The 24690-nt window shown below is 39.7% G+C and overlaps 1 protein-coding gene across 4 annotated transcripts in view; it reads left to right on the plus strand.

Moving 5' to 3' along the window:
* The window catches only part of THSD4 (thrombospondin type 1 domain containing 4), a 693045-nt gene that overhangs the window by 545446 nt on the left and 122909 nt on the right, over positions 1-24690 (plus strand). For all 4 annotated transcript variants that reach the window (XR_008672073.2, XR_010131023.1, XM_031002164.3 and 1 more), the window contains one exon: positions 116-320. Coding sequence is in view for 2 of the 4 variants with exons in the window: in XM_031002164.3 (XP_030858024.2) it covers positions 116-320 (205 nt within the window). In the remaining 2 variants the exon portion in view is untranslated. The remainder of the gene's footprint in view (positions 1-115; positions 321-24690) is intronic.

Raw genomic sequence — 24690 nt, forward strand, 5'->3', positions numbered from 1 at the left:
TATACATTTCGTAAATAGCTAGAAAAGAAATTTCTTGCCCAGAGATCTTCTCCCTTCCTTCCTCTGCATGCTCCTGATACATACTGTGAGTCTTTTGTTTTCTGTCTTTTTGCAGAGCATTGGCTGTGATGACTACTTAGGCTCCGACAAAGTCGTGGACAAATGTGGGGTGTGTGGAGGAGACAACACGGGCTGTCAGGTTGTGTCGGGCGTGTTTAAGCATGCCCTCACCAGCCTGGGCTACCACCGCGTCGTGGAGATTCCCGAGGGAGCCACGAAAATCAACATCACGGAGATGTACAAGAGCAACAACTATTTGGGTAAGCTTGGTCTTTTTCCAGAGAAAACCATCTGTCCCTGCCAGATGATGTATTCCTTCAGAACTGTGAGATAGACACAGCAGTGTCCGAGAGTCCCGGGGCATGCAGGCAGTGCCCCTGGGGAATGTCAAAGTACCACCTGGCCTGCACCTTGAAATGAGAAGCTTGGGTGGAGAACGTTAAAAAAAAAAAGTCCTTCTTGCAGATAAATACTTAATATCTATACATTTAAACCAGCCTTTGCTTCTCCCAAGAGAAACATGGTTATAAAGTGGATAACAGCCCAAATTACTCCTCTGAGATGGGAGAAGCTCTTTGCAAAGCGTGGAGACCAGCCAGTGTTTTTTCTGTTGGGATTTGAGGTGGCCAGGGACAATTGATCCTATCTATACCTTCACTCCCTGGAGGTCTAAAGCGAAGCCATTTTTCTCTTCTTTCTGCCTCATCTGCCTGGGGCAGCAGACCTATACATAGTAGTGTGCATGTCTTCTGAAAAGCTGTGGAATCCTCCAGCAATCATTTTGGGCAACATCATCAATATTGAGAGGCCAATTTTAACCCATTTTTCTACAAAAGATCTTTGTTGATACTTCCTTCTGGACTTTCAAGCTATTTGCATTCCATCTGATAAAAACCACAAACCAGTCGAACACATTACTTTTTTTTTTTTTTTTTTTTTTTTGAGACGGAATCTCACCCTGTCACCCAGGTTCGAGTGCAGTGGTGCGATTTTTGCTCACTGCAGCCTCCGCCTCCCAGGTTCAAATGATTCTCCTGCCTCAGCCTTCCGAGTAGCTGGGACCACAGGTGTGCACCAACACGCCCAGTTAATTTTCGTATTTTTAGTAGAGATGGGGTTTCACCATGTTGGCCAAGCTAGTCTTGAACTCCTGGCCTCAAGTGGTCTGCCCACCTCGACCTCCCAAAGTGCTGAGATTACAGGCATGAGCCACCATGCCTGGCCTTGAACAAATTACTTTTTATGAATTTCTAATAGATGTAAGCATGTATAAATCAGTTAACAAAATAATATAAGGGAGCCATTTGTTTAATGAATAGCTATATTCATTTTTATCTTTTAATTATTTATTGAACAGGAACTTATCTAACACAAACTATGTGTCAGGCACTATTCTTAACGCTTTGCATGCATTCAATCGTTGAATTCTCTCAACAGGGAAAAGAAGCTATTCCCATCCCCATTTTACATGTAAGAAAGCAGGCACAGAGAGATTATGTACCTTGCCAAGCTCACCATACCATAACGAGGTGGAGCTGGGGTTCAGACCCAGGCAGTCTAGCTCCAGGTGTAGTAGCCTGTCAAGAGATGATACCCATGGGCAGTCTCGGAACCTAAGTTCCTCTGGTGTGCCACTGGCCGTGCAGCAGTCAATGGCTGCAGCACTTGAAAGACTATTAAGTCTGCAACTTTCAAATATCAGCATCACCCAGAAGTTAACTTCAGACTCAGGAACTCCATGTTCTACAGCTCTTCCATCCCCATCTAGTCAAATGCAGCCAAAACTAACTGGTTTTACGGCGGGGAGGAGGAAGGGATGGCAGATTGGACTCAGAGACAAACCCAATCAAAGAAAAACTGTTCAATTTGCTTTGACAAACCCAGGAGCCACCAGAGTGTCAGAAAACCTAGTTTCCCAGTGAGTGCTTTGTATATTCTTTTTAATACTGAAAAATAGTGTTTGTGTGTTTCCTTCTTTCTTTTGTACTGCTATGAGATCACATCTCCATAAACATCCTGCCTCCTAGAATGGGAAATGTTCTTCTGGGGATTATTTGAAGTGTGATTGTGTTCAGATGTACCAGCAAACAATGCCACTTTTTATTAGCTTTGCGTTGCTTTTAGTACATTTTCCCTGGCTATAGTTAGTTGTATTCAGTAAGCAGTTTTCAAGCTGTGCCCCCTGAAGAAAAAATAGACATTCTGGGTGAATATCTACTGGATGTCTGAATGGAAGAAGCTCTCGGAGCCTTGTTGTTTTCATCTGGAGTACGGGAATAAGAATCTTCACCTTATAAGTAGTCATGCGATTCAATAGGATACAGATATTTCAGACTCGGCAGAGCCCCTGACACCTATTAGGCAGTTGACAAATGTTCATTCCCTTTCTTTTGTCTCAGAGAGATTGTCAGTTTTGATTCCATCAAAATTGTGGAATAAACATTTCCTCTTTCCTTAAAAAAGATGAAGGGAAGGCAGAGGGAAAATGGAGTCAGTGAGGGGCAGGCAGGGGGGTTCATGTCTGTAAGCCCAGCGCTGTGGGAGGCCAAGGCAGGAGGACTGCTTGAAGTCAAGAGTTCGCGACCAGCCTGCACAACATCAAGTGAGACCCCATCTCTACAAAAAAAATTTTAAAATCAGATGTGGTGACACATGCCTATATTCTTAGCTACTTGGGAGGCTTAGGCATGAGGATCACGTGGGCCCAAGAGGTCAGGGCTGCAGTGAGTTGTAATCGTGCCACTGCACTCCAGCCTGGGCAATAAAGCAAGATACTATATCAAAAAAAAAAAAAAAGAAAAAAGTCAATGGAGAGGTGATTCAAAAAGTCAAGTTCAACTTCCTATGCCCAAAGATCAGTGGGGTGCACATGAAATCGGTAGCATCCGTGAAAATATTACATAAGGTCCTGTGTGTGAAGGAGAGAGAGCAGAAACAAAAGAGCAGGCTCTAATGAAAGCAGATTCCAGAGATGACGAACAGAGATTCCTTCTAGAGCACTTACGTCACCTGGGGTGCTTTGTGTATTCTCTTTTTAAAAAATTGATCTATAATTCACATGCCATAAAATTCATCCTTTTGAAGTGTACGTTGGTTATGGCCCTTTTCTCTTCACGGGTGTTCTCTTTACCAAACCCACTATTCCTGCTCTGTGAAGTCTGTATATTTTAAAAGTAAATATACATGAGATTGCTTGAGATCATATAGAAACCACTACCAGGTGTATCTAGCTATTTTGAACTCTTTGACGGCTATTTTTTACATTGTACATTGTCAAACACTGAAACCTTTTTCAAAGAGATATGTGGTAGGTTTCTCCATAATTTTCTAGGTAACAATGAGGGTTCTGGTTTTCTTACCTTGTGAGTTCTGGTTATGAAAACTGTATTTTCTATAAAATTTGACTTGATACACAAAATTTACTCAGCTATTTGCATAAGTTTGATCTGCAGAATAAGCAATATAAAGGAAATGAATACTTCACATTTGTATCATTGCTTTCAAGATTCCAGAACTTTTCTTTTTTCCGAGACAGAGTCTCGCTCTGTCGCCCAGGCTGGAGTGCAGTGGCGCCATCTCAGCTCACTGCAAGCTCTACCTCCTGGGTTCACGCCATTCTCCTGCCTCAGCCTCCCGAGTAGCTGGGACTACAGGCGCCCACCACCACGCCCGGCTAATTTTTTGTATTTTTAGTAGAGATGGGGTTTCACCGTGTTAGCCAGGATGGACTCGATCTCCTGACCTCGTGATCCTCCCGCCTCAGCCTCCCAAAGTGCTGGGATTACAGGCATGAGCCACCATGTCCAGCCAAAGATTCCAGAACTTTTATAACTTCTTTTTTTTTTAGTTTCCTGTTGTTTCCAGAATTACCTTTAGTTATTTGTCATGCAAATAAAACTTTCCCTGTGAAATATTTGGTATTTTTTTAAATAACTGATTCCCCAGTAACAATAGAAAATAGATTTCTATGAAAAAGGCAGACTTGTATTATTAATGCTGAAGCTGATGATTTAATCACCTCATTTAATCTTATTTTTTACTTTTATTTTAGCTTCAGGTGTACATGTGCAGGTTTTTATATAGGTAAAATCATGTCACTGGGGTTTTTTGTACAGATTATGTCACCCAGGTACTAAGCCTAGTATCCAATAGTTATTTTTTCTGATCCTCTCCCTCCTCCCACCCTCAAGTAGGCCCTAGTGTCTGTTGTTTCTCTCTATGTGTCCATGTCTTCCATCATTTAGCTCCCACTTGTAAGTGATAGCATGTGGTATTTGGTTTTCTGTTCCTGCGTGGTTTTCTAAGTATAATGATCTCCAGCTTCACCCATGTTCCTGCAAAGGACATTGTCTTATTCTTTTTTATGGCTGCATACTATTCCATGGTGTATATGTACCACATTTTCTTTCTCTCATCTGTCATTGTTGGGCATTTAGGTTGATTCCATGTCTTTGCTATAATGAATAGTGCTGCAGTGAACATATGCATGCATGTGTCTTTATGGTAGGATGATTTACATTCCTTTGGGTATATACCCAGTAAGGGATTGCTGGGTCGAATGGTAGTTCTGTTTTTAGCTCTTGGAGGAATCACCACACTGCTTTCCACCATAGTTGGAAAATATTTACATTTCCAGCAACAGTGTATAAGTGTTTCCTTTTCTCCATAACCTCGCCGGCATCTGTTCTTTTTTGACTTTTTATTAATAGCCATTCTGACTGGTGTAAGATGGTATCTCATTGTGGTTTTGATTTGCATTTCTCTAATGATTGGTGATATTGAGCTTTTTTGCATATGCTTGTTGGCCATACATACGTCGTCTTTTGAAAAGTATGTCTTCTGTTCATGTCGTTTGCCCACTTTTTAGTGGGGTTTTTTTTCCGTAAATTTGTGAAAGTTCCTTATAGATGCTGGGTATGAGACCTTTGTCTGATGTATAGTTTGCAAATATTTTCTCCCATTCTGTAGGGTATCTGTTTACTCTGTTGATAGTTTCTTTTGCTGTGCAGATGCTCTTAAGTTTAATTACATCCCATCTGTCAATTTTAGCTTTTGTTTCAATTGCTTTTAGCATCTTCATCATGAAGTCTTTGCTAGTTCCTGTGTCCAGAATGGTGTTACCTAGGTTGTCCTCTAGGGTTTTATAGTTTTGGGTTTTACATTTAAGTCTTTAATCTATCTTGAGTTGATTTTTATATATGGTGTAAGCAAGGGGTCCAGTTTCAATCTTCTCCATATGGCTAGCCAGTTCTCCCAGCACCACTTATTGAATAGGGAGTCCTTTCCCCATTGCTTGTTTTTGTCAGCTTTGTTGAAGATCAGATAGTGGTAGGTGTGTGGCCTTATTTCTGGGCCTTATTTCTCTATTCTGTTTCACTGGTCTATGTGTCTGTTTTTGTACCAGTACCACTCTGTTTTGATTACTGTAGCCCTGTAGTATAGTTTAAAGTCAGGTAACGTGATGCTTCCAGCCTTGTTCTTTTTGCTTAGGATTGCCTTGGCCTTTGGGGCTCTTTTTTTGATCCATATGAATTTTAAAATAGTTTTTTCTAGTTCTGTGAAGAATTTCATTGGTAGTTTGGTAGGAATAACATTGAATCTGTAAATTGCTTTGGGCAGTATAGCCATTTTAATGATATTGATTCTTCCTGTCCATGAGCATGGAATGTTTTTCCATTTGTTTATGTCATCTCTGATTTCCTTGAGTGGTGTTTTGAATTAAAATTTCAGAGATATTTCACCTCCCTGGTTAGCTGTATTCCTAAGTATTTTGTTCTTTTTGAATTACCTCATTTTAAATGATTTTTTAAGCCCTCAATATTTAAATGAGCATCCCTAGGATTCTCTTTTTTTAACTTTTAAGTTAAGGGTACAAGTGCAGGTTTGTTACATAGTTAAACTTGTATTATGGGGGTTTGTTGTACAGATTATTTCATCACCCAGGTATTAAACCTAGTACCCCTAAGTTATTTTTCCTGATCTTCTCCCTCCTCCCACCCTAGGCTTCTCAGTTAATAACAGTAGTCATACCACACATATATAATACTTCAGTCTCCAAAGCATTTTCACATACATGGTCTTCTGATCTTTAACACTGGACATTACTTATTAATACTTTGCTTATTTCAAAAAGTTTTGGACGTACTAAAACTTACTATTAATACTTTGCTTATTTCAAAATGCTTTAGACTTACTAAAACTTACTAAAGGTATAATTATAGAGTTAAGATATGAAAATTAAAATTTAAAACTTAAAAACTAAATAGAAAATGGAGGCATGTATTCCAGAAACCTTGGCTGATATATTTATAGTGATGGTACATTAAAGTTAACTCTGAATTTCTGGCTTAATTTAGTTTGACCATCAAGGCCTAGCCTACTAGACTCAGATCCTGAAGGCCTTGGGTCTGGCCCCTTCCCAGCCATAACTCCTAGGAGGAGTGGCCTATGTAGAGCTGGTGGAAGAGGCCAACTCACCACAATGCTTACTCTTTTCTCCAAGCAAAGCTAGAGAAATCATAACATTTAATGGTGCACATATTTCAGGAGATAAGATGTTTATTCATCTCATTTGAGGTTATAAACCAATGAAACTCTGCAGACTTGAGCTCCAAATTTCTGTTTATTTGAATTTGTTTACATGCTCCAAAATATAGACTGTTTCATGAGTTCTAGAGTCCTAAATTTTTTTAAATGGGAAAGACTTTAGAACTCCTGTATCTATTGTAAGCTATGAATTCTCCTTTTGTATGTGAATTATTCTGAACTCTGCCATTTGGGGAAAAAAAGTTTATTTAAATGATTGACATTTTGTATTACTTGCCTTTTTCTTAATAAAAGATATTGTAAAATTATTTTAGCTGAAATATCAAAGTTTGGCATAGTTCAGTCAGTTCAGTTTACTAATGTCATTATGCAACAGTTAAGAAATCAGACATAAAAGCATACCAAGCACAAATTGATTATACAAGACATGTACTACCTGCCAACATGTTAGATTGTCATAGAGTTTTAGACTTGGAAGGAATTTTTAAAGATCTGTAAACTTTCAAAAATAAACTGGCAATATTCTTACTTTTAAGCATGTTCTCCTAAAAGTTTTAAACAACAATAATGGTCAGCATTGAAAAAAGTCAAGTATCATGGATCATTATAATTTGCAAGCTTTAATTTATTCTTTGAACAGCTTTCTTTACAGGAAACATTGGATGTTTAAATACTATGATGTCTTACATTCGTATGACTATTAATCCCTAATATTTTTTGCATGTTCGCTGTAAAAATTTCAAGGAAGACAAATGAAATAGATCAAAAAGGTAAAATTCCCTCTTTATACAAACTCCACACTTGATCCACTGCCTTCAAGTGTAAAGACTACTTGAAGGTAAATAACCACTGTTCACAGTTCATTGTGTATTCTCCAGCCCTTTCTGTAAGTACCAATAAGTACCTATTTTCTAAAATCGATATTACTATACATACTTTTTGCAATTTGTGTCCTTATTTTAATATCATGTCATGGGTATCTTTTTATATTAATACATATAAGCCTACGTTATTGATTTTTTTTTTAGTGCAGAGTTTTCTGTACAATGGATGTAGCATTATTTATTTAGGTACTTCCCTACTGAGGGATGTTTAGATTGCCTCTAGTTTTCTAACATTACAAATAATACTTTAGAATTTTGGTTCAAGATGGCAGACTGAGCACATGAGCTTTTCTTCCCTTTCTCCAAAGATTCCTTCAGAATGATACTAAAGGGATTTAACTAAAAGATGTGACCTAAAACCACTAAGACTGGAGTGGGGGCATCAGTGAGCAAATATCTTAACAGATTTTTGGAAGACAGAAAGCAGATGGGAGGATGTTCACTAGCAGAGCAGAGGAAATCACAGCCCAGGTGTGCAGAGGGGGTCTGGGATGAGAAGGGGCTGACCTGTGAGATGAAGCCCCAAGAGGCTCTGAGCCTGGAAGACAGCAGATAAAAGGGAGGGGAGAAGGGGAGAATGTGGCTGAAAATGGGGAAAGAAGTGAAAAAACCTGTCTGTGGAACAGACACCCCCACTCTCAGCAGACACACACATTCAGAATGCTGGCATTGCCTCCTCGTCCAAATACGGAAAGGAACTAGGACATGGATGAGAGGTGGGTGCTGCCAGACTTCTGTCTTCATTGTGGAATTGGAGAAAGGGCAGCTTGCTGACTGGTACCCCACTCTCTGACTCTGTAGAACTTAGCCTGTTAACAAACTCTCACAAGCGTGCACAGGGTTCTCAGGAAACCTTCACATTGCTTTTGTCTTGAATGCCAATGGATAACTGAAGATAACATGAATGGGTGACCAAGGATCACTAGACATTTTCTTAAGCCTATAGCATGAAAGTTAATGCCCAAGATAAATAACTGGAAAAGTTATTTCTGGAAGAAACTGAGCAAATTCTTGGAGAAGAAAACTTAAAGGTTCTCTAACAAGTACTGCTTCCATGAATATCCTAATATGTATATCTTTTCATACTTATATAAATAATTCTGTAGGATAGACTCTTGGCAGAAGAATTTGTAGGTCAAATGGAATGCACACTTAAAATTCTGGAAAATAAAACAAAATTCGTCTCCAAAGTCATTGTGCCAATTTACACTCCCGCCAGAAGCACATGAAATAACTCTTTCTTCACACCATTACCAAAACTAAATATTATAAATGTACTTAATTCTTACTAGATCTTCTTTATTTGCATTTTCCTGACCACTAATTTTTATTGTTCTTTATACTCTATGACTTTGACATTTTTAAATTGCACTTGTAGTTTTCTTATTGATTTTAAGAACTCATATACATAATCAGTAATAACCATTTTTGGTGATGTCTATCTAAAATATTAGCCTTTATCTTACATTTCAACTCTGCTTAAATTATCTATTACTCTGTGGTGAAAAATTTTCATCTTTTTTTATTATACTTTAAGTCCTGGGGTACATGTGCAGAAAGTGCAGGTTTGTTACATAGGTATACACAATTCTGTCCTTTTTTTTGTGGCTGTTGGTTTTCTGACAGATACCTTTCACCAAAATAAGGATTTTTCTTTCTATAAGTAGCTTTTAAGAATTTTTATTAAAACTTGCCCGTTTTGTTTAGTTTTCTTCTGAATGTCTGATGATCAATCCTTAGTTGTCAGTTTTATTTATAAAGATAATGGATAGTTGCTTATTCTAGGTACATTCAGTTGCTTTCCTCCACAATTACTTTCATCTGTTTTTGCAACAGTCCTTTTCTCCAAATGGAGCAGAGCCCAGTATGCTGCCAGGCTGCAGTCAGGCAAGTTTCCTCTGAGTGTGCGTGGGCAGGGGTCAGACAGGCAGACAGATACAAATCATCCTCTCTTAGAGGCATATGAGGATTCAGTAGGATAAACACGAATTGCCTAGCATGATAATGAATTTAATACATATTTTCCCTGCTTTATCTCAAGGCTCCAATATGTATCAGTGACTGCTTAACAAAACTCTTTAGTTTGCCTTGCAATTTCCTTGCAATGACAAGAAACAGGCTTTTCTCTTCAGCTCCACTGCCAAGGAAGCCTCCAGGATTATGCCACTTCGGGTGTACATTTTTTTTTATTATTATATTTTAAGTTCCAGGGTACATGTGCACAGTGTGCAGGTTTGTTACATATGTATACCTGTGCCATGTTGGTTTGCTGCACCCATTAACTTGTCATTTACATTAGGTATATCTCCTAATGCTATCCCTCCCCCATCCCGCTACCACACAACACGCCCCAGTGTGTGATGTTCCCTGCCCTGTGTCCAAGTGATCTCATTGTTCATTTCCCACCTATGAGTGAGAACATGTGGTGTTTGGTTTTCTGTCCTGGCAATAGTTTGCTCAGAATGATGGTTTCCAGCTTCATCCATGTCCCTACAAAGGACATGAACTCATCCTTTTTTATGGCTGCATAGTATTCCATGGTGTATATGTGCCACATTTTCTTAATCCAGTCTGTCAGTGATGGACATTTGGGTTGGTACCAAGTCTTTGCTATTGTGAATAGTGCCGCAATAAACATACGTGTGCATGTGTCTTTATAGCAGCATGATTTATAATCCTTTGGGTGTATACCCAGTAATGGAATGGCTGGGCCTCTAGATCCTTGAGGAATTTCCACACTGTCTTCCACAATGGTTGAACTAATTTACAGTCCCACCAACAGTGTAAAAGTGTTCATATTTCTCCACATCCTCTCCAGCACCTGTAGTTCCTGACTTTTTAATGATTGCCATTCTAACTGGTGTGAGATGGTATCTCATTGTGGTTTTGATTTGCATTTCTCTGATGGCCAGTGATGATGAGCATTTTTTCATGTGTCTGTTGGCTGCATAAATGTCTTCTTTTGAGAAGTGTCTGTTCATATCCTTCGCCAACTTTTTGATGGGGTTGTTTGATTTTTTCTTGGAAATTTGTTTAAGTTCTTTGTAGATTCTGGATATTAGCCCTTTGTCGGATGGATAGATTGGAAAATTTTTTTCCCATTCTGTAGGTTGCCTGTTCACTCTGATGGTAGTTTCTTTTGCTGTGTAGAAGCTCTTTAGTTTAATTAGATCCCATTTGTCAGTTTTGGCTTTTGTTGCCATTGCTTTTGGTGTTTTAGACTGAAGTCCTTGCCCATGCCTGTGTCCTGAATGGTATTGCCTAGGTTTTCTTCTAGGGTTTTTATGGTTTTAGGTCTAACATTTAAGTCTTGAATCCATCTTGAATTAATTTTTGTATAAGGTGTAAGGAAGGGATCCAGTTTCAGCTTTCTACATATGGCTAGCCAGTTTTCCCAGCACTATTTATTAAATAGGGAATCCTTTCCCCACTTCTTGTTTTTGTTAGGTTTGTCAAAGATCAGATGGTTGTAGATATGTGGTGTTATTTCTGAGGGCTCTGTTCTGATCCATTGGTCTATATCTCTGTTTTGGTACCAGTACCATGCTTGTTTTGGTTACTGTAGCCTTGTAGTATAGTTTGAAGTCAGGTGGCTTGATGCTTCCAGCTTTGTTCTTTTGTCTTAGGATTGTCTTGGCAATGCGGGCTCTTTTTTGGTTCCATATGAACTTTAAAGTAGTTTTTTCCAATTCTGTGAAGAAAGTCATTGGTAGCTTAATGGGGATGACATTGAATCTATAAATTACCTTGGGCAGTATGGCCATTTTCACAATATTGATTCTTCCTATCCATGAGCATGGAATGTTTTTCCATTCGTTTGTCTTCTTTTATTTTTGTTGAGCAGTGGTTTGTAGTTCTCCTTGAAGAGGTCCTTCACATCCCTTGTAAGTTGGATTCCTAGGTATTTTATTCTCTTTGAAGCAATTGTGAATGGGAGTTCACTCATGATTTGGCTGTTTGTCTGTTATTGGTGTATAGGAACGCTTGTGATTTTTGCACCTTGATTTTGTATCCTGAGACTTTGCTGAAGTTGCTTATCAGCTTAAGGAGATTTGGGGCTGAGACAATGGGGTTTTCTAAATATACATTCATGTCATCTGCAAACAGGGACAATTTGACTTCCTCTTTTCCTAATTGAATACCCTTTTATTTCTTTCTCTTGCCTGATTGCCCTGGCTAGAACTTCCAACACTATGTTGAATAGGAGTGGTGAGAGAGGGCATCCCTGTCTTGTGCCAGTTTTCGAAGGAAATGCTTCCAGTTTTTGCCCATTCAGTATGATATTGGCTGTGGGTTTGTCATGAATAGCCCTTATTATTTTGAGATACATTCCATCAGTACCTAGTTTATTGAGAGTTTTTAGCATGAAGTGCTGTTGAATTTTGTCAAAGGCCTTTTCTGCATCTATTGAGATAATCATGTGGTTTTTGTCTTTGGTTCTGTTTATGTGATGGATTATGTTTATTGATTTGCATATGTTGAACCAGCCTTGGATCCCAGGGATGAAGCCAACTTGATCTTAGCGGATAAGCTTTTTGATGTGTTGCTGGATTCGGTTTGCAAGTATTTTATTGAGGATTTTTGCATCAGTGTTCATCAGGGATATTGGTCTAAAATTCTCTTTTTTTGTTGTGTCTCTGCCAGGCTTTGGTATCAGAATGATGCTGGCCTCATAAAATGAGTTAAGGAATATTCCCTCTTTTTCTATTGATTGGAATAGTTTCAGAAGGAATGGTACCAGCTCCTCTTTGTACCTCTGGTAGAATTCGGCTGTGAATCCGCCTGGTCTGGGACTTTTTTTGGTTGGTAGGCTATTAATTATTGCCTCAATTTCAGAGCCTGTTATTCGTCTATTCAGGGATTCAACTTCTTCCTGGTTTAGTCTTGGGAGGGTGTATGTGTCCAGGAATTTATCCATTTCTTCTAGATTTTCTAGTTTATTTGCGTAGAGGTGTTTATAGTATTCTCTGATGGTAGTTTGTATTTCTTTGGGATCGGTGGTGATATCCCCTCTATCATTTTTTATTGCATCTATTTGATTCTTCTCTCTTTTCTTCTTTATTAGTCTTGCTAACGATCTATCAATTTTATCAGTCTTTTCAGAAAACGAGCTCCTGGATTCATTGATTTTTTTGAAGGGTTTTTTGTGTCTCTATCTCCTTCAGTTCTGCTTTGATCTTAGTTATTTCTTCTAGCTAGCTTTTGAATTTGTTTGCTCTTGCTTCTCTAGTTCTTTTAATTGTGATGTTAGGGTGTCAATTTTAGATCTTTCCTGCTTTCTCTTGTGGGCATTTAGTGCTATAAATTTCCTTCTGCACACTGCTTTAAATGTGTCCCAGAGATTCTGGTACATTGTGTCTTTGTTCTCATTGGTTTCAAAGAACATCTTTATTTCTGCCTTCATTTCGTTATGTACCCAGTAGTCATTCAGGAGCAGGTTGTTCAGAGAGTCTCGCTCTGTCGCCCAGGCTAGAGTGCAGTGGCAAGATCTCTGCTCACTGCAAGGTCCGCCTCCCAGGTTCACACCATTCTCCTGCCTCAGCCTCCCGAGTAGCTGGGACTACAGGCGCCCACCACCACGGCTGGCCATATACTTTTCTTCTTAGACATCAAAAGCCTACCTGATTTAACTGGTACAGTTGTGTGTTCTTATGGCTTTTGCACCCAACTGTCTGTCGGAGTAGTTGCCTCTTCCCAGAAGAACAAAAAGAGAAAGAAAAGTAGACATGCTTCTTCTGTGCATCTCCTGTGCTGACCTCATTCTATTCATAGAATGGTTTCTCTAGGGGTATAAATGTGTGATGATGTGTTTATGCCTCTCCACCTTACTCCCCCAGCCCCAGGCTGCATCCAGTGGTCTAAGTGGCATTTCTCTGCTCTTGCTCTTATGTGGTCTCCAGTTCTTGGCCTTACCTTCCATTTACAGTCCGGCTCTGCCCATTGAAATTGGTCTTTGCAGAGCTCTTGTTTCCAGCTGGGATGCTCTTGGACAAGTTCCTCAATCTTTCTGAGATTTGGTTTCCCCACAGGCAAAATAGGAAAACAATTACGATGTCATAGAACTATTAACTTTAAATGAGAAAATGTAGGTAAAATACCCTGCATGTCAACCCTATTAGTTCCCATATCTCCCTGGATCAGTGCTTTTCACCCTGGCTGCACATTGCACTCATGGGAGGCATGCTGTGTGAGGCATGTTTGAACTATGCTGATGCCTGAGTTCCACCTGCATGTTTATTTGGTCAGGGGCACAGCCTGACAGCCTGGACTTCAGGATTCTTTTTTAAACTTTAAAGGTGATTCCAATGTCCTTTCAGGGTAAAAGGCCTTTTCCCTATGTTAGTAGGTGTCAACTAGGGACTATTTTGCACCCGCTCCCCATACATTTGGCAATGGCTGGAGGCATTTCGATCGTTACAGTGAGGGCAGAGAAGGGGGGAGGCGAGTGCTGCTGGCATCTGTCGATAGAGGCCAGGGATGCTGCTAAACCTTCCACAGTGCACAGGACGGCTCCCACAATGAAGAATTATTCAGCTCTAACCCTCAATAGTGCTGAAGTAAGAAACCCTGGCCTGTTTGATCACTAAGATCCCTTTCAGTGCTGAAGTTTTGTAGGTCACTTATTTCAGAATGATATTTTTAAAATAACAATAAATATCTAAGGTTTTCTTTGAATGACCGTTTTATGTATCATTAAGTTCACATTCATCAGCTCACTCTGAATCCTTAGCTTCCAATCCAATCCCCCTCCTTTGGTTTACTTTCCAGATTTCACTCAATTCTTGGTAGTGGGCCCCTAGATTGCTTATCTCTGAACAGCTGTGAGGCAGCCCCAACAACAGAAGTACCATCTTAAAATGCCCTTTTATAGCTGGCCCTGTGGTGTTTGGAGTCCTTTCTTGCTTTCTTAATACATGGCAGAAGAATAAAGGACAGAAAAAAAAGAAAAGCAAAGAAAGTCAGTTTTTCTTTGGATTCTCATAGAACTCTGATCATCTCTCCAGCTTGGTACTTAAATATATTTTACTGTAGTTTATCTGTTTACATGTCTGTGCTCTTTCCGGTGAGGCCGTGCAATCCTTGAAGACAAACAGGCCAGCCTTAGACATTCTTCTCTGGAGTACACACCATGAGCCAGGAACTGTGCTCAGTGGTGTGGATACAGAAATAAAGGTCGTGCTGGCTCTCCTGAGGCCCATGCATGGTGTGCAGCCCGTGTGGGGGTTCTGTGCTCAGACATCTTAGCCCCTCTTGATCATGAGACCTCGCTTGTGGTATTAGAGTCATATTACTACTCACTAGATGCTTGGAATCCTGGGTCTACCACCTCCTTCATCTAATCCTCACAACACTCACACAAGGTGGGAACTAATGTCATCATCTGCATTTTATAGTTGAGGGACCTGCCTGTGGTAAACAATTTGTGAGGGGTGGAGTCAGGACTTGAACCTGGGCACAGGCCTCACTTATGACCTTCCCTGCATGTTTATGACCATGGCCATTTGCAAGAAAAATATGGCAGGGTGGGGTGGTATTTGTGTCTTCTCACTTCCCAGCCACTGGAAGAAAGACATTTTCCACTGAATTCCTTGCAGCCATCTTGCACCCTCCTCACTGTTCCATCCGTGTCCCCACTGCTACCTCAAACTTGATTACAATCATGCGTCCCATGCTCTCTTTGGGAATCCTTGGGCTAAATCTCCGTAGTTACTATCTTAGTCACTAGACTTGCACCATCTTGCCTCAGCAGACCTTCTGGAACTAGCTTTTAAAAGAGTATCCAGCTCTTAAGAAGAGTAGAACATTTTAGAGAAATAAAACATCAAGTGTGTGTTTTTTCTTTTTTTATTGTGGTAAAATATATATAAACATAACATTTACCATTTTAATGATGTTAAGTGTATAATTCAGTGGCATTAAGTACATTCACTGCTATCACCACGATCCATTTTCAGAATTTTTTTTTGAGACGGAGTCTCGCTGTGTCGCCCAGGTTGGAGTGCGGTGGCATGATCTCATCTCACTGCAACCTCTGCCTCCCGGGTTCAAGCGATTCTCCTACCTCAGCCTCTTAAGTAGGTGGGACTACAGGCATGCGCCACCATGCCTGGCTAATTTTTGTATTTTTAGTAGAGACAGGGTTTTACCATGTTGGCCAGGATGGTCTCAATCTCTTGGCCTCGTGATCTGCCCGCCTCGGCTTCCCAAAGTGCTGGGATTACAGGTGTGAGCCACTGCGCCCAGCCTCAGAATATTTTCTTATCCCAAAAGCTGTACTCAGTAAACAATAGCCCCCTTCTTTCCCCCTCTTCCAAGCCCCTGGTAACTTCAGCTCTCTGCCTCATGCACTGACCTATTCTAGGAACCTCATACAAGTTGAATCACACAGTATCTGTCCTTTTATGTCTGGCTTATTTCACTTAGCATAATGTTTTCAAGATTCATCCCTGTGGTAATATGCACCAGAATTTCATTTCTTTTTTATGTATATGCCACATTTTGTTTATCCATTCATCTGTTGATGGGCACCTGGGCTGTTTCTCTCTTTTGGTTATTGTGAATAATGCTGCTATGAACATTGGCATACAACTACCTGTTTGAGTCACTACTTCCAGTCCTTTTGGGTATATACCTAGGAGTGGAATTGATGAGTCATATGGTAACTCTATATTTAACTTTTTGAGAAACTGCCAAACTGCTGTCTACAGCAACTGCCCCATTTTATCTTCCAACCAGAGTTTCAGTGTCTCCACATTCTCGCCAACACTTCAAGTGTGTTTTTGAAAGAGTATTTAAGCAGGTGATATGATAGGCACCAATGGTCAGCTCTCAGGCATCAGGACAAGATGCTGCGCTGGGCTTTGTTACCTGCTGCAGGTCATGGCAGCCCCTGGAGACGATTAAGTCACAAACAACTCAAAGTGATATCCTGACTCTTGGCTGAATGTTCCTCGTCAATGCTGGTAGATGAGGAAAGTGATCACTGAGTATTTGTTTTTTATTTGGACTCAGTTCTTGCCTTTTCTTCACCACAAGCTTTTATGACTCTTGTCCAAAAGCAAATATTCACAAAACAAAGATTCCATGCCAAAGAGACTGTGCCCTCTTGCTGTGATTTGGAAAGATGCTGTTGTTTGTTTTAGCACTCCTGGACTTACTTTTGGATTACATACTTTCCACCTGGTGTCTGACAGCGCACCTCCCTTTGATTTAGGACAGCTCTGATGTCCTTACATCTGTTTACAGGGACTTTCTTTTCACTTTCAGAGTCCTTTGCCTTGAAAAGCTTTCAGATATGCTGGAACGAAAGGAAATCAACTCTGCCCAACCCCCTTCTGCTGATTGTTTCACATTTTCTGCTTTATATTGATAGTTAGCACCTAGCTACCCTGGAAATGTGAGACTGAGTTTGCCTGTTTGTACATGGATTTGTCTTTCATTTTCTGGGGAAATAGTTAAGCTGTGGTTTGTTTTTGCTTTTAATTGTATCGTCTGTCTCAGAAATATGCAAAATGCCCACACCTGTTTTCCTACACTTAATGTGATACTTTCCTCAAATGCAGGAAACAGTTGCTGAGCTGGCTGAGTCGTGAATTTTTATGGAAGTGATTTGACACCGCTATCCTTGCATGAGTAATAACATTGTCTCCTAGCCCACTCTAGGCAGCAGCGCCTAAGGACAGCATCTTCAGCAGGGCTGTTAATCGCTCCCAGGTCTCCTCTCTGCATTGGGATAATAGCTGAGAATCTATTATCTGCAAGTCCAGTGTGGTTAACACTGTCCCTAGATCCGTCTATTCCCTAACCCACTTGGAAGTGCATTTAAATCTTCCCTGTTTGAATCAAAGTCTTGCTTTTTTGTGATATGTTAGATCACTGAGCTACCACATTAGGGAATTAATACAAGCTAAGCCCCAAGAAGAGATATCTAAGGTTTAAACAACGTTTAATAAATATAGTTGACTTAATGAAAGAGAAGTGACTCCTGAGAAAAACAGTAATCTTGAAGATTTCTTAACCAACAGCTGGGGATGACCCACCCTTTGCTTCTCCATGGTTACTGCTCTCACTCGGAGCCTCTCTTCCTTCCTCATGAGCATCAGAGCTTCAGAAATGTGAAACCTGCCGTCTAAGATTGCCCTCTTCTCTCTTCAGGCCTTACTTTCCCATGGGAGAAGTTGAGCACCCTTTCCCCTTTTTTATTAAGCAGAACTCTAGGCACATTGTGCTCTTCTTCTGAACCTTGAATTCTTGCAGATAAGTCACTGAAGGGGTGGTCTTTGAAGATAAGCCTCCTTTCTCCCTCTCATTCATGAACCGCCTTTATTAGCTTTACTCCGGCTGTTTTAGCATCAACAGCTTTAAGAATAACTTTTGGCATCTCCTGACTCTACCCTACTCTGTCCCCAAGCCAGACACTATTCTCTGAATTAGAAACCATGTAAATGTCAGCATGGGAAAGACTCACTCCTTCTGTCTGAATTCTGAATCAATATTCATGTTCTTCCTTGGAAAATATACTTTCACATAGCCCCACCCTTTAACTTTCTTTGTGGCCTTATAGTCACGCCTGTATTTGTTATGCTTTGGGGGCAGAATTTGTCTCATTGATCAATATTTATTTTTCCCTTTATTATCTAGTGTTTAGTGTGAATCAGGACTGATTTTCTTTCTTTGATTAAAGAAAACATTGCTCTTTGTCTGACTTGATATTCCTGCAAGATAATTAAACATTTCAATGGATATCTGTAAGCACCTACTGTGTACAATATATTATGAAGAGAAAGAGTTGAACGATACATGGTCCCTTCCCTGAAAGGCATTTACTGTCCATTTGGAAATCCTTTGATGACTTTGAAAAGAGACCCAGTGCTATGGGAGTGCAAAGGATGGAGAAATTAACTCTAATAGGATAATCAGAGGAGGCACCTGGGGGAGGTGGTATTTAAACTGGGCTTGTAGAGCAGGGGCTGGCAACCTTTTTTTGTAAAGACCATATAGTAAATATCTTGGGCTTTGCAGGCCATTTGGTCTCTATTACAGCTACTCAGCTGCACAGTGAGAAAGCAGCATAGACAATATGTGAATGAATGGGTGTGCCTATGCTCCAATAAAATATGATACACCAAAAAAGCCAGCCGCCAAATTTAGCCCTCATGCTGTGGTTTGCCCACCCTTGTTTTGGTGGATGGATAGGCTTTTCTCAGAAGAAATAGGGAAAGAGCATTTCAGTCTGAAGAAGCAGCACAAGCTAAGGTACAGAGAAGGAAGAATGTGAGGCATGTTCCGGACTTAGTAACTTATGAAATAAGTGAGGGTGACCTTGACATTTGACACTGCAAATACAGGATATAGCTAGACCTGTTTCATCCTGAACCACATCCTTTGTATTAAATCTGAAGATGCTCGGCTGGAGGAGAGTTGTGACAGGGTCCTGCCTCTGCTCTACAGACAGTTTGGGGCAGTTGTAGAGGAGGAGGGGGAGCAGCTGCTGTAAAAAGGCCTGGCCTATAGGAAGAGTCTGAGGGAGGGGAAGTGACTAATAACAAGGATACTGCTATGTCAGTGGGCTCTGTGATTCCAAACAGTAAATTTGACCGTGTTAGAAAACCAGAGTTTTTGTGTATGTTTTTAATCAGTGACTGTAGGTTGAGCACCTTATGATAGAAGAACGTAATACACACCACAGTATTGCTACATCAGGGAGTGATAAACTGCACTTGGAAACTTGAGATGATCTGGAGCAAATCAGAGTAGAAAAGATGGATAAATAATTTTGGGAGTTGGAAATTTAGGTAATCAGTCCTCTTTAAAAAGCTGGGAGTGGTTGCATTTGAGAGAAGCTAAATCCCTTCCCTTGTCTCTAAAGCAGTACTTTTGAAACCTAGTCCAGCCTTTCCTGTCTTTCCTGTTTTGTTGGTAAGTTCTGGGAACACCAAGGTTCTCTAAGCCTTCTCCCATACAAAGGTCCCAATCCAAACAGCAGGTTCTCAGCAGGCAGCATAGATCCTGTCCTACATGAATCCTTTCAGTTGAATTCCTTGATTTTTAATTATCCCTAACAAATCACATATTTGCCAAGTTTTTAGAATTGCTGCAAGAAGACCAATATTAACCTGTAAGATAATTTCTGTTGGTAGGGTAAAAATTTGTTGATCAGAGAAAAAGGATTTAATCAACTGCATTAAGATTTCTTGTAAATAAATACTCCACATCATTGCTAGCTCCTCCTTAACTTACAAAATCGTGCATGGCTAGGACTCACTTGGAATTTTAAGAAAAACTTGAATTATCAGTTTCACTGGTCAAAGGACCCAAAGTACTGTCTCAAACATTTCAATATGAGCAGAATTGTGCAAGTTAAGAGTTCTACTCTCAGCCACGCAACTTTCTGGCTCTATAGCCTTCAGTCAGTTACTTGCCCTCTCCGTATGTCATTTTCTTTACCTGTAAGATGAATTGACAATAATATTTATCTCATAGGGTTATTGGGAAGGTTAAATAAGGTAAAACAGGTAAAGCATCTAACACAATGACTGGCACAAAATACTTATTCAATAAACATCAGATGTCATTACTAGTATTTTTTTTTTTTTTGAGATGGAATCTCACTCTGTTGCTCAGGCTGGAGTGCAGTGCCATGATCTCAGCTCACTGCAACCTCTTCCTCCCAGGTTCAAGCAATTCTCCTGTCCCAGCCTCCTGAGTAGCTGGATTACAGGCATGTGGCACCATGCCCAGTTAATTTTTGTATTTTAGTAGAGACAGTGTCACCATGTGGGCTAGGGTGGTCTTGAACCCCTGACCTCCAGTGATCCACCTGCCTTGGCCTCCCAAAGTGCTGGGATTACAGGCATGAGCCACTGCTCCCAGCCCTACTATGGTATTTTAATTGTTGCTACTGTTATACAAATTAGTCCACGATTATATGGTTAGAGATCCACATAATTGTGATTTGAGACTTTGTCTAGACAATAAATACCTTTCCAAAAGCAAAAGACAATTTTTTTCTAGACTTATCAAGCCAACAGTCAGTATCAAAAGTTTACATGGCACACTGGGCGTGGTGGCTCATGCCTGTAATCCCAGCACTTTGGGAGGCCAAGGCAGGTGGATCACCTGAGGTCAGGCGTTCCAGACCAGCCTGGCCAACATGGGGAAATCCTGTCTCCACTAAAAATACAAAAATTATCAGAGCATGGTGGCGAGCCTATAATCCCAGCTACTCGGGAGGCTGGGGCAGGAGAATCGATTGAACCGGTGGGTGGAGGTTGCAGTGAGCCAAGATGGTTCCACTTCATTCCAGCCTGGGCAAGAGTGAAACTTCGTCTCAAAAAGAAAAAAAAGTTTTACATGGCACATGCCTTTATAACTAACTGATAGTGAACTAAGATCAAGCACCGTTTGAGTTGTATCCAGTAAATATGGTGTCCCCTAACTCAGCTCATTGGCTTGACGTGGTACCAAGATGTTCATGGGGGCAAACGGAAGTTGATCAACACTTGTATTTCAGACCTAGGCAAGTATGAGGATTGGGCTATTAGATGTTCCTCTTTTAATATGAATACTGACTTCCTATTCTGTGATGTGTTGGTCTTTAAAATGTTCAGCTGTGCCTCAGAGAACAGTGAAATTTCTGCTGTCAGCATGTGAGGGTCATGGGCACGGTCTCTCAGTACCATTCAGCATGGGGACCCTTGGAGCCCCTGTGATATCAGACCCCTCCTGGAAAGGATGAAGACATAGTTCAACCCAAGGTCTTTATGGACCTGCTGAATTCATTACAGTTAAGTAAGTTAAACTTTCATCACAGACTTTATCCCCTCTTCTCAAAGCACAAGTGAAAAAGAGACACCTGTTTAAGTGCCAAAAGCCTATTGTCTGGCCAGAGCCATTCGCTGGCTTAGCACTTACTTATTTGTTGGATAAGCTTTTTATTGAAATGCTAAGTATAAATACACAGGAAAAGTTCTCTATTCAAAACTGTAAGTACAGCTTGATGAATTTTCACAAAGTGAACACAGTCACGTCACTAGTACTCAGATGAAGAAATAGAACTTGATCAGCTCCCAGAAGCTCCTTCCAGTGTCCCCTCTCTGTCACTAACCTCCCCACCGCAGAAAGAACCACTACCGTGATTGTTCACACCATACATTAGTTTTTGTCTGTTTTTAGAAAAACCTTATATAAATGGAATAATACAGCATATACTGTTTTGTATCTGGCTTTTTTTTTTTTTTTTTTGCTCAACATTTTTAACATTTACCTTGGGGTAGAGTATAAAATGAGAAGGTAGATTTCTTCCTAATGTTTAGCCAATTTTACAAACCAATTTGTTGAGTGGTTCATTTATTTAACATTGGAATGTGTAGAATGTGCTAAGTCACATACTTACCATTTATTGTATTCCATTTATCTGTCAAATAATTTCTGTACCACACAGAGTATTTTGGTTATCATAGCTTTAAAATGTGTTTTAGTATCTGGCATGGCAATTCTTCACTCTTTTGCTACTTTCTTTCTTTCTTTCTTCTTCTTCTTCTTCTTTTTTTTTTTTTTTTTTGAGTCAGGGTCTCACTCTTTGCGCAGGCTGGAGTGCAGTGGTGCAATCACGGCTCACTGCAGCCTCAACCCCCTTGGGCTCAAGAGATCCTCCTACCTCAGCCTCCCAAGTAGCGGGAACTACAGACTCACACTACCATGCCTGGCCAATTTTTGTATTTTTTGTAGAGACAGGGTTTCACCATATTGGCCAGGCTGGCCTCGAACTCCTGGACTACAGTAATCTGCCTACCTTGACCTCCCAAAGTGCTAGGATTACAGGTGTGAGCCATCGCACCCAGCCTTGCTTCTTTTCAATAACAATTTTCAGACAGTCTAGCATTATTCCAGGTGAATTTTTGAAACCATTTTGTCATATGTAAGGAAAAAAAAAATCCTATGGGTGTTTGCACGAAATTATGTTAAATTCATTCTATAAACATGTACTGAGTCCTTACTGTGTGCCGGGTGGAATTCTGGGTACTGGGAATACTCAGAAAAGGGCACACCAGCCCTGATGGCATTTACAAAATTCTACCGGGGAAACTGGAGACAAAAGAACAAAAAGGTAATTTCAGATGATGAGACATGCTATAAAAAATAGGGGAAGAGGAGAATGAGTGCTGGCTGGAAGAGCAGGCTGCTATTTGAGTTAGGTTGTCAATGTCTTAAGGAATGTGATCCTTGAATTCCAACCTGAATCATGCCCAGAGTGTATTAGATCTATAAATTTGGGAGGAGTAGACATAGTTAAAATGTTCAGTCTGGCCAGGTTCGGTGGCTTACACCTGTAATCCCAGCACTATGGGAGGCCGAGCCGAACGGCCTACTTGAGGTCAGGAGTTTGAGAACAGCCTGGCCAACAGGTGAAACCCCGTCTGTACTAAAAATACAAAAAATTAGCTGGGCATGGTGGGAGGTGCCCATAGTCCCAGCTACTCAGGAGGTTGAGGCATGAGAATCACTTGAACCCAGGAGGCAAGGCTGCAGTGAGCCAAGATCACACCACTGCACTCTAGCCTGGACGACAGAGCAAGACTCCATCTCAAAACAGCAACAAAACCATTCAGTCTAAGAACATAACATTTATTACCATTTATTCAAATAGCTTTCATCTGCCAGTGAAGTTTTGTTATTTTCCGTATAGATTCTCTGCATTTCTTGTAAAGATTCATCATAGGTATTTAATTGTATTTTGCTGTGGTATGATGATGATGATTATGATGACAAAGAATGGAATCTGTTCCTTTTTATCTCTAAAATTCTTATCAATATACAGAAAAGTTATGGTTTTTTTATATTTACCTCTATCTGGTAATTTCATTGCGCTTTTATAAATTCTGAGTAATTTGAGTTAATTCTCATCGTTTTCTAGTGATATAATCATACCATATAGAAATAATTATAATATTGCCTCCTCCTTTCCAATAGTAATTACTCTGAATAGCAGACATCCTTAACCTATCTCTGATTTTAATGTGAATGCTCCTAATTTTTACTAGCAAGGAAAATGGATGTATGCTCAATAAATATTTTAATTGAATATATGATTACATGCTCATCATTGGGGTAAGAAAGTCTATTTCTAATCTTGTAATTTTTTTTTTTTTTACCAGGATGAGTTTTAAATGACATTTTGGCACCTACTTACATTATTTTTTCTTTAGAGTTTTCTATATTATCCTTGAATTCCTGGATTATACCGTTTTATCTTGCTGAATGGTTTTTTTAATGTTCTGTTGAATTCAATTTGCTAGGACCTTATTTGGGATTTTTAAAATCTGTATTCCGAAGTGAGATTGGCCTATTGTTTTCATTTTGTGCTACCTCTCTGAGGTGGAGGTAAGGTTAGTGTTCCAATTTTTATGTGCTCTGGAAAAGCTTATATAATAATCTATTCCTTCAGATTTTTATAAAAACTCACCAATAAAAAACATCTGGCACTAGAATATTTTTGGAAGAAATTACTGCTAACTTGTAACAATTCTTCTATGGCTGTGAGTCTATTATGTTTTCTTGTTCATCTTAAATCAAGCTGGTAATTTTTTAATGTATCTTTTTCATGGAGAATTTCAAATGTAGTAGTATAGAATTACATATCAAATTCACTTATAATTTCAGCATCATCTGATATATTCTCTTATTTGGGCTTTATTGCTTTTTTATTAAATTTGCTTATTTTCAAAAATATCTTGGAGACCAGCTCTCAGGTTCTTATGTGTGTTTTTCTTTCTTGAATTCACATACTTCTGTTTTATGATTTCTACCTTGGTTTCCTTTTTTAAAAAAAAAAAAGAAATAAGAGTATTTAAATTGCATAAATTCATTGTGTGACACTTCTGTTTTTGCTGTTTTCTCAGTGGTTCTTAAGTGTTTTCATCTCAGGACCCTTTTCTCCTCTTTAAAACTGAAGACCCCAGAGAGCTTTTGTTCATATGAATTTATTCGTTAATATTTACAGTATTCACATTTTAAACTGAAATTTGAGAATTTTATATTACTTTGCTTTCAAATAACAATAATAAACTCACTATATAATATAGTAACAGTTTTTTTAAAGTAACTATTTCCCAGAGCAAAAACATTTTGAGAAGAGTGGCATCATTTTACAATTTGCAAATACTGTATCTTTTAATGTCTGGCCTAATAGAAGACAGCT

This window comes from Gorilla gorilla, chromosome 16 (assembly GCF_029281585.2).
Source record: "Gorilla gorilla gorilla isolate KB3781 chromosome 16, NHGRI_mGorGor1-v2.1_pri, whole genome shotgun sequence".
Lineage (NCBI taxonomy): Eukaryota > Metazoa > Chordata > Mammalia > Primates > Hominidae > Gorilla > Gorilla gorilla.